This window comes from Lampetra planeri, chromosome 30 (genome assembly GCF_965212315.1).
Source record: "Lampetra planeri chromosome 30, kcLamPlan1.2.h2, whole genome shotgun sequence".
NCBI lineage: Eukaryota > Metazoa > Chordata > Hyperoartia > Petromyzontiformes > Petromyzontidae > Lampetra > Lampetra planeri.
Genome location: NC_136136.1, coordinates 7,157,580 through 7,173,564, shown reverse-complemented (window position 1 = coordinate 7,173,564; position 15,985 = coordinate 7,157,580). Strand labels below are relative to the sequence as shown.

The following is a 15,985-nucleotide window of genomic DNA, read 5'->3' as shown; positions in this document are numbered from 1 at the left end:
TGTGGATACATTTAGATTTAAAGCTTTCGTGACTGCAGGGATTCATATTCTTAGGTTTTTTCGGTAAAGTCACGTAGGTAAAAAATTAAAATGAATAAAAGTAAAATAAAAATAAATAAAAAATCACGACGTTTCGGAGGCAACACAAGCTTCCGTCTTCAGGTGGAACCGTCACAGCACGATAGCTGTATCAAGTGACGGTTCCACCTGAAGACGGAAGCTTGTGTTGCCTCCGAAACGTCGTGATTTTTATTTCATTTAAATTTTACTTTTATTCATTTTAATTTTTTACCTACGTGACTTTACCGAAATAGACCTAAGAATATGAACTCTTCCACTGTTCCCGCTCCACCGCCCACCCACCCTCCTTCCTTTTGACGGGAAATCCTCTCCATGGCCCTTTTCCCACCGTCCATCTCCATTCCTACCCCCTGACATCCCCCTGCCATCCACGCAGACGGAAACGTAAATCCGAGCTGCCGCCGTTCCAAGGCCATCTCTGCGACCACGCTGTGGCACGCAGCCCAAGGCGGCCAAGTGCGTTCGCGTATGCGATGGCACGATTGAAGCGATGTGGCACGTAGACCCCCCACGAGATGTTCGTCGAAGCCGCTTACGCTCAGCGAGCAGGCGTCTGACAACATTTATATATTTACGCGATCTAACCCAATGATGATATTGGTCGCGAAAGCCTCCGTGTTAAAACTGGCATCTGAGTGTTGGAGTCACGATCCGGAACGGAGCCGTCACGTCGCTGCGCGCGGAGGCGAGGCGTGTGGATGATCCCCGGTGTCTTGATGCAGAGCCGTCAACCCATCCGCTTTGCCCCGTATTCTTGTGCAGGGAAATTGCGTTTTCAGGTCCATACGGCGTACAGCCGTTTCAATACGGGCAAAAATAATGTTTTTGTCTATCAGTTCGTGTTTCTCCCTTGTGACGGGCCTTTTAGGATGAACGTTGAGATGTATAAGGGGCACGGGTTGACCAATAATGTCTGAATTGGTCTGTAATAAGATAGGCACTGATCATTGTTTTTTTACCCTTTTATCTGGCAACAAAACTGACACCTTTTTTACAAGGAGTCATGTTTGCATAGACCACAATACCTGCAGTCGTAATGCAAAAGAAAACATAACTCTAATAATGTATGCACTATCCTTGAAGTTGATTGGTCCACACCCGAGACAACTTTCCTTAGATCCTAGTCTCACACAAATGAGGTTCCAATGGTGTGAATGCTTACCCCGAGCTCTCATACTCTGATGGTGCGTTGTCTTTGAGTTGTGCGCCTTTTGGCGTCATCTGGTCCAACACCATGTGAGACTAGGCTCTAAGGAAAGCTGTCTCGGGTGTGGACCAATCAACTTCAAGGACAGTGCTTACATTATCAGAGTTCTGTTTTTTTTGCGTTACGACTACAGGTATTGTGGTCTATGCAAACATGACTCCTTGTAAAAAAAAGGTGTCAGTTTTGTTGCCAGATAAAAGGGTAAAAAAACAATTATCATATTTTTCTACTGGCAAATGAGGTTCCAATGGTGTAAAAGATAGGCACTGATAAGGGGCTGACAGGTCTGCCGATGCAACAGGTGTGTGTGTGTCTGTGGTTCGTGTTTTCCTTGATGCTTATCAACATAGACGACTGCTGCCATCTCTCCGGATTGCCCCACCACCCCTCCCACGTGCTGGCATGGACTGCTTTCATCAAGCCACCGCCGCTGCTGCTATTGGCTGCTCGCTGATCAGATGGCAGAGCCACAAAGCGTTCTATTCTTGAATCTATCTGTGCGGAGCTTCGGAGCTATACCACCACATTACACGCAGTATGTTTTCTCTGGATATCCCGGGTTCCTCCCACATGAAGGGAAACTCTGATTAATGGGGAAAATTCCAGTCCTGAGACTCGGTAAGGCTTTCGAGGATTCAAGAACATTATCATTGCCGTTGATGTCGATTTTGCTGCTGCCTCTGAGGCTGCTGCTGCTTGACATTGCTGCTGCTACTGCTGCTGTCGAAGTTGCTGCCGCTTCTGATATTTCGGCTGCTGCTGCTGCCACTGTCAGTCCTCATCCCACCCCCACGCTCCACGCCTCCACCAACAACTCCGTCTCGAAAGAGCCGAGCTTGTGTGGCATCTCCGCTCACATCAACCGCCCCTCCCACGCGCTTCACTGCGCATCGCTGAGCCTAATAGCCTCGAAGCCGCCCACCCCCCCACCCCCCCTTCGGCGCATAAAACACACAAAGTGATATTTAGTGGTGTATGTTCGAAAATAGGTTTTTGTTTCTTTTCAACCACAACAACAAGAAAAAAGAGTGCACCGACAAGAATGCCAGCTTGCCCAGGGGAATTAATTGCTCGCGCGCAGATTAGTCTTGCGAAGGCGCACATGGCTCGGAGGAGCTGAGCTTCTGGCGTTGAATTTTATTTTATATTTTTTTCCCAAACGTTGGTCCCGGTTGTCGCGCCACCGAGGCGAAGATTCAATTCGGAACTGTCGCAGAGCATATTCTTAGTTATTTCGGTAAAGTCACGTAGAAGGGAAATAATAAAATAATAATAAAACATAATCAAATTCTCACGACGTTTCGGCCACAACGCAAGCAGCCGTCCTCAGGTGAAGAACAGAGCTGTCTGAAAGACAGCGTCCTAATAAACACTGCTAAGCTTGGCAGCGTATTTTAAGCTGGGTGGGAGGAGGAGAGCGGCTTGACAAAGGAGTTTACATATCAACAGAGGAATTTAGCATGTTGATGACAAATGCAGATATGGGGTGAGTCACTCCTTGTGGAATGTGTAGGCGGTGGGGGGTCTCCAAGTCATATTATGTCAATGGGAGAGTGTCTTGCTATCACTCTCCTAATGACATATTTCTTTGCTCCTTCTTAGTACCTTTAGTAAAATTTCCCTCCCTTTATTACTGCTAATCCTACATAATACACTAGCATAATGTGACTTGGAGACCCCCCACCGCCTACACATTCCACAAGGAGTCATCAACATGCTAAATTCCCCTGTTGATATGTAAACTCCTTTGTCAAGGCGCTCTCCTCCTCCCACCCAGCTTAAGATACGCTGCCAAGCCTAGCAGTGTTCATTCGGACGCTGTCTTTCCGACAACTCTGTTCTTCACCTGAGGACGGCTGCTTGCGTTGTGGCCGAAACGTCGTGATAATTTTACTATGTTTTATTTTTATTATTTTATTATTTCCCTTCTACGTGACTTTACCGAAAGAACCAACAATATGAATCCCTGCAGTCACGAAATATTTAAATCGAAAAATGTCGCAGAGCAGATCTAAGCCTCGTTTTACATAACGGCCCACAGGAGTGGATATCACGAAGCTACTTATGAGATCTCTTCGAGTGAGCTGAATGAACCCCAGAGCTCTAATATAGCAGAGCTACCTACACAGTAGAACCACATTTAACGTGATTTTTTGCTTTTTAATGTGCGAGCAGTCATTGGTGACGGGGGCTGGAATCGACCTGAGATCACACTGCACCCTACGGAACACGTGGCACGTGTCCCTGTGGGGTGCGGCTCATGACACCGCGGATTTCATATTCTACAGCGCGGGACAAGTCGCGTCCCCCAGAAAATAAACAAACAGACGAGGGTGGATGAGAGAAGGCGAATTCAGATCAAAGTCCCAGCAGGTGTTGAGTGGATGACCCAGCCCCCACACCACATCTCCTGCCACCACCCCCTCCTCTCCATTGGTCGTGGGACAGTTGGGCAGCGACAGGCGTCAGCTTCCATCCACATCCATCTCAACTCACCCCTCCGTCGCACATGTGCAGTTGAGCAGAGACACTCGCACGGAGACAGGCACACAGTCACGAATGCACTGACACACACGGAGAAACAGACATTACACACAGACACACATGCATGCGCCATTGTAAACACCTCACCTGTATGGACTCAAGTCTCCTGCTCAACACAGCTCTATTAAACTCTTCAAATCCAACATGGTCTCAAGACTCTAATTGTGCGTCCTAAGTTGGGATTTGTGATAGTTGTTATACCGGTGTATAGTGCAGTAAATCTGAAATATTCAATAGAACAATTGTTCAGCTCATGATTTTTAATGAGGGGTTGCCCCATGTGGAGTGACGTCACCCGCTAATGGTTATTGTGGAGGGGTGCGGCATGTGGAGTGACGTCACCCGCTCATGATTATTAATGAGGGGAGGGGTGCGGCATGTGGAGTGACGTCACCTCTCATGATTATTAATGGGAGGAGTGCGGCATGTGGAGTGCGCGACCTTCTTGTGCGTTCACGCACGGATGTAGCACTGTGCTGCGTAGATTTATTTTTTACCGTCACTTTCTGTAAATAAACGTCATATTTGAAGCGACTTTGCGTAATAAATGATTTAATTCAGCTCGACCTTCCTCTGCGTTCGTGTAAAAATACATCCACTCATGAATATTAATTAGGGGGGTGGGCCTCATGTGGTGTGACGTCACGCAGAGAGGTGGGCCTCATGGAGTGACGTCACACGCAGGACGGACAGACATTTCTGGGTGATTCTTTATTTAATGGGAAGAAACATTAAAACCAGATGGCGCTTCCCACGTGCACATCAATCCCTGGGCCGCAACACGGCCACGGATTTTGAGGGGCCCCCAAAATATATGAACAGTATACAGCTTCAGCACTATGCTTATTAACATTACATTTTTTTACTGCCAGGAAAGCCTCACCGAGTCTCAAGACTCCTTCAGGAGGGACCTGCCAAGCTTTTGCAGTCTGGACCCAATGTTAATGTCATCCAAGTTGAGTGCTGTAATCTGCATGTAATTTCCACAGCATTGGGCTATTTAGGCAATACCATTGTCTAATTTTGGACCATACAGTAAAAGCACTGTAGGTCTGCTCGTCACTCGAAGCCTTCTCGTAGCGAGCAGACCGAGGCACTGGCATTTAGCTCTCAAACATATTGCCATCATACGCAAGAAGCGAAACGGGAAAACTCGGAGGAAGCCCATGCAGAACATGGGGAGAACTCAATACCCCAGATTTGACGAATATATTCTGTACTCAGTTCCTCAAGAGGCCAATTGCATAATACCTCGAGTGAAACATTTCCCTTGAATTGGTTTAGGCAACCACAGGGAAAATGTGATTCTTTTACGCGAACGCCTACACCACCACCTCCCACGACGCGCGATGTTGAATCTCCGCGGGGCTCGCGCACGACTATAAATGGTTGCTTTAGCAGAGCGCGCCTCCCTGAAAGCGATGATCTCCATCGAGACGACAGGGAGCCACACCTGGGATTACTTAACAGTGGACGTTTATTTTTGGTGGAATCATCATATAGGTGCAACAAACCGTACGCACAGAAGGAAGTCGGCGTGGGGTGAGGGGGGGTCAGCATCGTCCGGTTCAGCCATGGAAGAGCGCTCCAACGTTACTTAGCGAACAAATCACGCAAATAATCAAAATGCATACAAACTATACAAGTTTACACGGAAAAAAATGTGTCACATAAACCCCTACGGGAGAAGGCATCTCTGTCGGCTAACCTGCGCGCGCGTGTAAGCCTCGGGCCCTGATGAGATTTGGTAAAGATCGTCCCTGGAAACTCGATTCCTCATAACTCTCTCCGGCACAGGCATTTTGGCTATTCGTTAAGATTACACCAAGAACAGTCGATGTGATGCAGGAATGTTTTTTTCCACTTGCTCCGAATTAAAATGCGAATCGCATACACAGCAATACTGGCAACAGTGCTTGGAGCACAGCACTTGAAGTGTTGGGAGGCACAAACTCTGTTTCCATCAGATGATATGCGGTCATGTTTAAAACCTCAACAGTTTTTTTTAAGCTCGAGTTTATTCATAAAAATGTGTTCCGCGACTTCATGTGTCACGGGCACAGGCTTGTCTGATGCCGACAGTAAGCCAGCAGTGCCACACCGGCCACCGAGGTTCCATCGAGCTGCACGAATGCCTGCCGACGATGGCTAAACTAAAAAGTGGCATCTTCCCGGCGAGTCGACGCCCGGGGAGGAGCTCAATCGGCACTCTGAACGCGATTGCGGTGTGAGAGGTTTACTCGGAAGAGAGGTTAACGCGGAAGAGATTTTTGTCGCCATTGGAAACACGGCGACATTTGCAGGTGGCACCGCCGAGAGCGCCACTGTCGGGGACGCCACTGTCGGGGACCCACACGCTCGTTTTGGCCGCCGTACAAACAACTAGCGACGTCAATAGCTGCACAAATGAAACCACCGTCATTCAGCAACCAAGGCCGGACGGATGAAGGAAACTATTTTGGTGAGAATTAAGGTGTGTATTTTGAAACGTGAGCGTCCTGCAAGCGGGACGCATGAGGGCATCTGTCGCAACCCACACTGCACCTCCCACTAATCTCCACCTGGGACGCATTAAAGCGGTTCCTCTCTGAAAGCTCTGATTGGACACGACCAAATAAAGTGCAAACGCTTTGGAAGTTTTGAGTGAGAACAAGAACGGTGGCCTACGTGGACACGGATAAGGCTCTGAAGAGGAGAACGGCATCCGTCCACCCTGGGGCTTGAACCCGGGGAGGTGGAGGCGGTGGTGTGAGAAACAACATGAGGCACTGGAACCCAGCCTCCTCCCGGCAACCTCTTCCGAATTAAAGGAGCAGAACGTGGACATGGGCATCTCGCAGCAGTGTTCTCCCTAAGAACACATCATAGAATGTTCAGTTACATGCAAAACTCACTCATCTGGATATGGAGGAGGTTCTAAGCCACTTGACACAAGCCATTGACGATACCATTAAACTCCAAGTACACATGATAAAATGGGTGGCAAACAGATAAAGGTATTCGATGATCACAAGTTCCTCTCCACGTCACCACACCAAGAAGTATTAGCATAAATAAACAACTAATGTTGCCGAGAAATGAACGGGGCATGAGCGGTGGAGAGTGCGAGGGTCTCCCGGGCTGGCGAGGGTGGCGGCTGTCGTTTTGCCGGGCTAGGAGAGCGCATCACTTGAGCATCTTGTTGGCCTGCTGGTTCGCATCGTCGATACGGGACCTGTTCAGCTCCGCCTGCGGCACAGAAGAAGCGATGTCACTCAGGGGAGGGAGAACCAGGCACTCCGGTTGCCCACCCAACCGACTTAAGCGGCAAGATAGTGCTGACGTTTAAACCTTTTTGCTGCATACTAACTTTCAAAGCAAAGAACTGCATCAAAACTGTTTTCCAAATGTTCATTAAGCAGTACAATTAGCTCTGAAAATCGATTTGTAGCAAAAATAATAATTGCAGCCTCCGGCTTTAATCGTTGGGGTTGTGGCGCTAGTATGTCATTCTGGCGTTGTGGGCGCTTTGCGGTGCTTGGTCGTGCAGTGGTTGTGGTGCTGTGTGGCGTGGTGCTTTGTGTTTGTAGGAAATGTGGTGCCTGCAGTGCGGCGAGACCCACCTTCTGGTTGATCTTGTCGATCTGCTTGTTCTGCATGTCGATCTCATTGCCCATGTCCACGGCCATGTGGCGCAGGTTGCTCACGAGGCCGCTCACCTGCACCAGGTTGTCTTCCATCTCATCCTCCCTCGCATCGTTCGTCACGCTGAGAACCGCACACCACCACGCTGTGAGCGACGCCAGCACCGTCCACAAACTGGGACCCATCTACCGCGAGCTGGGAGACTCACAAGACCGTTGAAAAGGCCAAGGCTCTCGGAGCCACGGTGCCGTCAGTTATACCATGATTTTCGGCAGCCCGTAGTCAGTGGCGATAGAGCAGAAGGGAATGCTACTCTGCTAGTAGGCAACACATACCAACAACACTTGTAGAATGTGAAGGATTTGTTTTTTTAATGAGGGGGAGGGGAGGGTGCTGGTTTTTAAAGAGCAGGCCGTAGGGCACAGGGTAGATGCCCAACAGAGATACCGTGCGTGGAAAATAAAAACACTATGGCCTCTCCATTAATTTGCTTCACAAAGTTGCATTTAATAATTGTAACAATAGGAAGAAATCCGTGACGTTGTACGTTACTGGCACACCCGGGCACGACATCGTATTCACGAAAATAAAAACTCCCCTTTAACGTTTAACCCTCCAGTCTGGAGTCCATGAGGACAACCGCTGATATCAGCATGCGCTGCCGCCCTCCCCTCTAAGCCCTGGGGTCAGCGCCCCCCCCTCCCCGCCAACCGCTCTGCCGCGAGAACCCCTTGCGCCGAGCAAATTGATTGCCACCAGCGCAAGTCCGGGGCGGGGATGTCGGCTGGCATTTATAAAATCATTAACCCTGCCAGAGCATGCTGAACGTAAAGTTCATGGCAATGCGTGAGTCACGCGCTCAAAAAGGCGCTGCCGCGGAGACAGATGAACAAGACCAGCTCGGTATGAGCTCTACCCGCGGGAGGTGAGGGGGGGTGTGTGTTGCATGGACAATACAGCCCCCCCCCTTCCGCCTCCCACTGTAGACCCCCCCTTCTCATTATGCTGCCCTGGCTACAGACGGCCTCCCCAAGGCCACAGCCATTGCCGCTCATCTGAGCCACAGCTAGAGACAGATGCAGGGACAAATTGTGTGACAAGGCATTCTGGTTGCAGCGTCTGGCAGTCGTGAATGAAGAACACCCCCTCCCCCAACCACAGTGTCAGTGACCACATGCTTGCTCGTAACACTGGTTAGGGTTCAGCAGTGTAAATGTAACGCAGTGGTAAGGGCCTAAGAAAACAATGTTTAACGCAGTACACCTGACAACTGTGGAGCTTAAATTGCCCAGATCGTAAAATCACTCCTATCAGGCCACAGGTGCAACAGGCTTTTACGAACACCCAACCAAAGCCTTACACGCGCACTCACATATACTGTCAAAGACAAAGATCTCCCGTATAGCCTTAACAGAATGTAGGGGCAAGTGCTGTTAGCGAGCACCTATGAAGGCCAACACGGCACACGAGGGGGTGGGTGGCCAGCACCACGCCCGGCCACCTTTGTATCCCTAGTGACGATGTTTACACACTGCGCCAGGTACTTATGAGGCTGAGTCGACCGAGGGGAGGCCCAGGACCGGTTCAAATAATCGTCACTGGTGTTGGCCTTGAGCGGGAATCGAACTTGGGTCACCAGGTCCGTAGCGCAGAGCATTAACCGCTACACTACCGTGCACACACACACACGCACGTGGGCTGTGGTGGGGTGGGCGCGCTTGCATGCTCACTCACCGCTTGATGAACCCTCCGCTGACCTGCATCTGTTCTCGTTCGTCCATGACGCGGGCGGGCTGCGAGGACACCACGATGTCCTGCCCCGAGTTCCAAGTCTTCTTGTAGGCATCGCCCATCTCAAAGTTACGGATTCTTACACACGCACCCACCACCAGCGTTAACGCCGCACCCAGTCACGCCCGCACAGGGGCCCACAACTGCCCGTGAGCCTCGGGGTGGGGGGTGGGGGGGTGGTGAAGGGGGTGCTCTTGCGGACCGCATACCTCGACACGCAGTATTGCCAACTCCTTAAAGTGGAAAGTCGACAAGCAAACCTTTAAAAAGTCGCCACGTGTTGCTTGGTAGATCTTCTAAAAAGGCATAAAAAATCTCACTAGACAATTTACCGAGTGCTAAAATACAGTTAACTGGCACCGGATCCTGAATGCATTCCTTGAATTGCTCCTAAAACTGGGACATTTCTTTGTCCCAGAAAGTCGGTTGATTTGTCACTTCTACAAAATGTATAGCGACAACATTTCCGAGTTGGCAACACCACTACCACGCCGCACAGAGCCGCAGGCTGTAAAATGGAGGGTTATGCCAAAGCACGGATGCTTGCATACTCGTCTGTAACGATCATTTTTCATTTGCTCCGTGGCAGTAATGCATTTTTATATAAAAAATGTCTATAAATCCACGGGAGCTGCTTAATTCCAAATGATGATTATCATTTAACAGTTAGGCGGGAGGGGGGGTTGTTGCATGCATGGTAATCGCTGAACGTTGGACAGCGAATGGCTACCATTGCGCTGTTGCCGAGCGTGCGTTGGGTAGTATTTTGCATGGCACGGTAAAGCGCGTGAACGCGCACGCGGGTAAGAGCAGCAGCGGCTCTCGGTGGGACGAGGGGGGCGGGGTGAGGGGAGGGGTGCATGCATGCATGCAAACAGCACCTACTTGTCAGACAGACAGACACAAAAGGCCACAGCACTGGGGGCGTCCCGCCTGCTCATCATCGCCCTCGAGGCGAAGGCTCTGACAAAAGCAGGGAGCCTTTACCATCATCACTTGCGAAAGTGAAGCCAGCGGAAGGAGACAGCGAAGAGGACAAAGTGGGGTGGGGGAGGGGTAGGGAGGAGAAGAAAAAGAAAGGGGTGAAAAGAAAGAAAAACACAACAAAGCTGGGAAGCGAGTCCAGTAGTAAGCACCACCGATTACACAGCACGGCAAACGACAAGCTGGTTAATAGCACGTGGGCACGCGGAGAACCGCGTTCGCTTTAAATAGGAAAGTGGAGAATACGACAAGTGGTAGGCACGGGATGCGGGGCGGTGGTGTGCGCGTACTTCTTGCAGGGGCACACGCAGAGGCCGCAGCACTTGGATAGGTCAGTGAGGTTCTTCTCGGCCTCCCTCATGTCCTGGTTTATCTGGTCCAGCCCCTCCTCTACTCGGTCCAGTTGCTCTGTGTTTGGGAGGAGCCGAGAGAGAGTTGCAGCCACGGCGTACACGGAGCCGCTACGTTCACGCACGACCAAGTCGGAGAGCTAGAAAGACGAACGACCTTGTAGGCTCACCCACGCAAATGCAAGAAACGGCAGGCGTGGTTTCAAGCAGAGGCTTTGCGGTGCGCAGGACCGGAGGCAATGGCAGTGAGAAGGGGCTGCTGCTCTCAGCCCCGTAAGAAGCGGGACTAATGACGACTAGACTCACTGCGAAATAAGTTTTTTTTCTTTTAAACACAAGTGCCAAATGAGAGGAAGCAAATGAACACAAGCTGCAAGCACCAAGGGAAAACCGACAAAAAAATATATAAGTCCGTGCTCGGTAATTGAAGGAGGTGCAAACTGTTAAGGGGCACAGCGCACTATCCAATCAGACAACGACCTTCTCCTGGCATGACCCAAAGCAGCCAACCAGGCGACAGCTCTATCGTTAATTCTACCTCTACTGCGATGCCTGGCTCTCTTTTCACTTTTTGTTACATTTGTATTATTGCTTGTGACTAAATCACATGCCTGATCTCATTATTATGTCAGAAGCTGAGCATGATATTGCGAGATCAAAATCAGAATATGTATTTATACTAGTGGAACCCGATAAGCTACAAAGCTCTTTTTCACAGATGTCCAGTAGGGGCAGGTCAGAACGTTACAACAACAAATAATACAAAACAATATAGGAGTGCAAAGTGTAGAAAAGGTAAACAGATCATTGGTGGATTTTCTCTGGGTTCTCTGCTCTTTTCCCACATGGAACCAAACAATCATGAATGGAATTGGCCACACATCTCAATGCAGGGCTCTCCTGAAAGAGAATCCCAAGACTCAGTGAGGCTGTCTTATGTAAATAATTAGCTTTGTTACATAACTATTGTGGCTCATGGTACGACAGACCAAATCATTTAAAATGCACCCGCAGTCTGGACAGTGCTTGGATGAACAATCACGCACAAACCCCTTGTTATTGGCTGCTGTGAGACTTCGTGCTGGGCAGCAGAGGGGAGTACTGCAAAATCCATTGTTGTGTTATTTTATGCTTCCACATCTATGCCAACCTCTTCACCAATCTGCACTGACTAGCTTAGTGAAGTACAGTCAATAACCCCCACTTGACAGACACACAAGGTCAGGTACGCCGTCACTCGGTGCCTTACCCCCTTGCTCATCCAGCATGACGAGCGTGCGGATCCCGGCATCTTTGCTCTGCGTACGCGCACATCACGGAGAAAGAGAGGGGTCAGAGGGCATGGGACGGTGGCATTGAAGGACAAAGTCAGAGCTTCATTAGCAATGGGAGGCAAATGCCAGGAAGCTCTACCTTAGACAGATCCTCTCCCTGAACTAACTAATCAGCAGATGGGTATCGTCAGGTCTCTGAAATTAAGCTAAATGGATTATGTTGAATGATCACCGCTGTTAGCATATCATTGATTTTTTAAAAATACTGGTTATGACAGTCAGTGGGTTCATCACAGAAATCAATCTATGTCAGTGGCTGATCACGTAACATTAACTTCAATCGGCTAAATGCCACGGTATTGCACCTCGATACCAATGGGAGAAGCGCAATTCAGCATCTAATTTCGGCCACACAGACTGCCTCCAAAACTGAGGAGGGGGGCGTTGCCACTGAGACTCCGGAGGGAATGCTGAGCAAACCACATCGACGACCCTCTACGAACAAGTGTCGCATCGAACCGGCAAGGCGCCGGTTTGTTGAAGAGAATCCGAGGACTGCTTTAGCGAAGCGGCGTTGGCGACGCTCAATCGAGTGCTTGGCCGCCTCGTCTGAGTGGCGACACGAGTGTCGAGTGCTGCTGAAATTAGCTCCGAGGCGGCAGCCGACTCGCGAGCCACGTCGCCCGTGCAGCTGCAGCACAGTTTGCTCCGCGGCTCAAGTGGCCACTCGGTGGCCATGGTGTCGCGGCACTGCAATGCTGGTGCACGCCCGGCCGGCCGCGTTCAGCTGGGAGAAGCGCCCAACCGAACGTGGCCGCTGCACCTCACAAAAAATTTACATACACGCCAAGACGCCAGATAAAAATAAAGCATGCGCCCAATGGCAGCGAGCCGTCATAATCATTTTATCGGTGCAAGGGAACAAACTCAAGCTCAAGGGCTTGTTAAGGAAGTCGTTAACATTAACCACTTACGAGCCAAGCACAAACCGCAGTGAAGAACGTGGAAAACAGTGGAAAGCCTTACCTCCTCCGCCAACCGAATCATCCGACGGGTGCTCTCCAGTGACTGTGGGGTTGAGATTGAATGCAATTAGAGACGTGCTGCAAACTCGCTAACGACTGCGCGTGTCACCCATTAAAACAGACCGCACATGCTGCAGAGTCGCTAGCCTGTACACCACCCACTCACATCAATTGCACTTGACAGAAATCCCACACGTGCCAGTAGACATCTTTTCAGTGGTACAATATAGCCAGTTCCAGAGTGCCAAAGTCAGATGCACACATTTGGTCAATTTTTCCCCAACAATGCTTTCACAAAAATACACCCAGCGTGCATTGGATATTTTTTCTAAACTGAAACAAGGGTTAGCTAAAATCTTTGTTTAAAGCTGCTTTTTCGACGTCAAATGGGTCGATCGATCATATCTCTGCCTAATCGTTTTTCTAGCATCAATTTTTGTGCATTCGTCAGAAAGGAAAAAAATCTGTCTATTTATAGTTTGACATAAAATTAATTTTTAATCCATTAGGCTCTCTCTCCAAGGAAATCGGGGGGGGGGGGACACATTAGGCTTTCAGAAGCAATTCCTGCACCAGCCCTCTCGGCCCAATGAGGTTGCACGCCGCTCACCTCATCCGTGACCTCGTTGGCCTTCATCTGGATGGACTGGAGCTCATTCCTCATGTCGTCGTCGTTCATGGCTGCAGCAGAAGTGTGGGGCCGTCAGCCCCGCGCACTGTCGCTCTGAGTATCTGCCGCCCCCACCGTTGGGAGGAACTCCCAGGCAATGCCGCTGCTACTGTTGCTGCTGTTGCTGTCGCACAATAGGGAAAGCCGGTGGAGAGCAGATCGTCATCCCATCATCCAATACATCGCCTCTCGGATGCACAATGTGCGTCATCACAAATTTCTTATCAGCGCCTCCCTTCATAACCCCCTCATCTGCCAGAGGCATTCAATGTGGGCGGCGAAAACAATGGTCCCCTAAGCCAGGAGCTGGAGCTAATCTCCTTAAGGTCACATAAATCCTCTCCACCATTGGCTGCCCACCCCATGCCGTTGTGAATTTTTCATGCGGCCGAGCGGCGGCTCTGAAGTGCCCGGTCGATGCTAAACGCCTTCTTATTGCCTCCCTGTCACTTCATCCCACTCCCCGCTCGCTCCACGTGCGTTCGCTCCCGTGGGCGGTGACCCACGCGCACCCTGTGGGGGTCATGCAAGGTCCGGCAGCGATGCACGGACAATCGCAAAGCTCCCTTTAAATAATAATCATTATAACAACAACAACCAACAGCAGCCACGGTCATAGTAAATAACAGCGCCGTTGGCCGTGATGTTATTTATTATTAACGCTGCAATCACAGCAATGCGGGGTCCGTCAACGCGCGCGCCTTGTTGAAGCCGGGGAAACCCATCCCTGGGCTGAACAATGAAGAGGAGACCCGCCCTGCCAACCTGCCCTGCCTTCGGCCACCGTTGCTTGCCCTGCACCACCTCCAGCACCACCCCCGTGCCTGGCGTGCCCCATCCTCTACCGAGGAGACCATGACCTGCGCGGTCACGCCGCGAGCAAAGTTCGCGCTCTCTCAAATTTGTGCCGCGTGCTCACGGTCTCACTCATCATCAGCAGCCACGAATATAGCGTAATCCACTGCTGGACTAAGCCCTGCCCAAGCCGTCTCACTGGGGATCTCGTTCATGTCCGCTTGCAAACCCCGGAGTTCCCCTCCAACGCGAATGGCAAACAGCAATAATCGTGGCGTTCAGATGCACACTCCCCAATGATGCTCAGCCACACACCAACACGGTCACACGGACACGGCCACAGCAACAAGGACAACACTGACGCACACGCGGGCCAGTCACACCTACACCACCACCAACACGTACAGACCAACAATGGCACACCGTCAACAAAGCCACGTCAACGTGGGGGCATCCCAGGGGAGCATCGGATACACCAACAAGTGGTCGCGTCAGCCACGAATCCGTGGCCACATCAACACACGAAGGCACGGGGAAGAAAAGCAACAACGCCCACCACACCTCTGAGAAGCATCACCCAAGCCCGACATCCACCACCTACACCAACAAGCACGTCCCGACATCCACCACCTACACCAACAAGCACGTCCCGACATCCACCACCTACACCAACAAGCACGTCCCGACATCCACCACCTACACCAACAAGCACGTCCCGACATCCACGGAGCGATCGCTCACTCCAACATCACGGACCCCCCCAACGACACCCGCCACGTCCGCTCACAAACGACCATCCAAAGCCCGAACCGCTCAAACACCAAACGCGCCACTTCGTCCGCACACAGCAGCGTTCACCATCACCAAACTAAACATCATCACCCCACACATCATCATCATCACCATCATCACCATAACCAAACTAAACATCATCACCTCCCCACACACACATCATCACCAAACTAAACACCCCCCCCCCCCCACACACATCATCACCATCACCACCAAACTAAACATCACCATCATCACCGGCCCCGGACTCCTCTTCTCCCTCAACCTTCCGGGGCTCGGGCTCTATTGTGCATCACGGCGCCCACACAGCCCACGAGCCCGCGAGGGGAGGTTGTTAGGGGGGCGGGAGACCAACAACGGCCACTGCGTGAGGCACCGGCCACGACGCGCCCGCCAGCGCTACCTTCGGGTCCCGGTTGCCGGGCGGCTGAGCTCCGAGGGAATCGCCTCTCACGTCCGCTCCTTTGCCCCCCTACGTCCGCTCCTTCTGCTTCTGGTTCTGCCGGGGGAGAGGAGCGGCGCCCCTCCCCCTTCTCCCCCCCCCCTTCCCTCTAACAAGCCCCACCCCTTCCCCCTACCAAGCCCCACCCCTTTCCCCTACCCCTCCCCTTCCCCCTAACAAGCCCTACCCCTTCCCCCTACCCCTAACAAGCCCCACCCTTCTCCCTACCCCTCCCCTTCCCCCTAACAAGCCCCACCCCCCCCTAACAAGCCCCACCCCTTCTCCCTACCCTTCCCACTAACAAGCCCCACCCCTTTCCCCTACGCCTCCCCCCCTAACAAGCCCCACCCCTTCCCCCTAACAAGCCCCACCCCCCCCTAACAAGCCCCACCCCTTCTCCCTACCC

At 51.3% G+C, this 15,985-nt stretch overlaps 1 protein-coding gene across 2 annotated transcripts; it reads right to left on the bottom strand.

The window, feature by feature from the left end:
• Window positions 1-5,291: 5,291 nt before the first annotated feature.
• On the bottom strand, window positions 5,292-15,672 carry LOC144728898 (synaptosomal-associated protein 25-like). 2 transcript variants are annotated; one of them, XM_078608636.1, is made up of 8 exons: window positions 15,541-15,672; window positions 13,491-13,674; window positions 12,882-12,923; window positions 11,831-11,879; window positions 10,522-10,639; window positions 9,191-9,325; window positions 7,435-7,579; window positions 5,292-7,060 (listed from the first exon to the last, which is right to left on the bottom strand). In XM_078608636.1, exons 2-8 carry the CDS (start codon window positions 13,557-13,559, stop codon window positions 6,998-7,000), a joined length of 621 nt encoding a protein of 206 aa, XP_078464762.1. In that variant the 5' UTR covers window positions 13,560-13,674; window positions 15,541-15,672; the 3' UTR covers window positions 5,292-6,997. The 2 variants fall into 2 exon arrangements, with proteins under 2 accessions (XP_078464762.1, XP_078464763.1); XM_078608637.1 differs by having other exon boundaries at window positions 13,491-13,668; window positions 15,541-15,630.
• Window positions 15,673-15,985: the final 313 nt, after the last annotated feature.

Bases quoted from the DNA above. Each gene is read 5' to 3' on its own strand.
- LOC144728898 (XM_078608636.1), bottom strand. From the start codon at position 13,559: ATGAACGACGACGACATGAGGAATGAGCTCCAGTCCATCCAGATGAAG. The intron at 11,880-12,881 runs GTAAGGCTTTCC...GCGCGTACGCAG, and splicing joins TGATTCGGTTGGCGGAGGAG to AGCAAAGATGCCGGGATCCG. The intron at 7,580-9,190 runs GTGAGTGAGCAT...TGCGGTTCTCAG, and splicing joins AGCGGAGGGTTCATCAAGCG to CGTGACGAACGATGCGAGGG.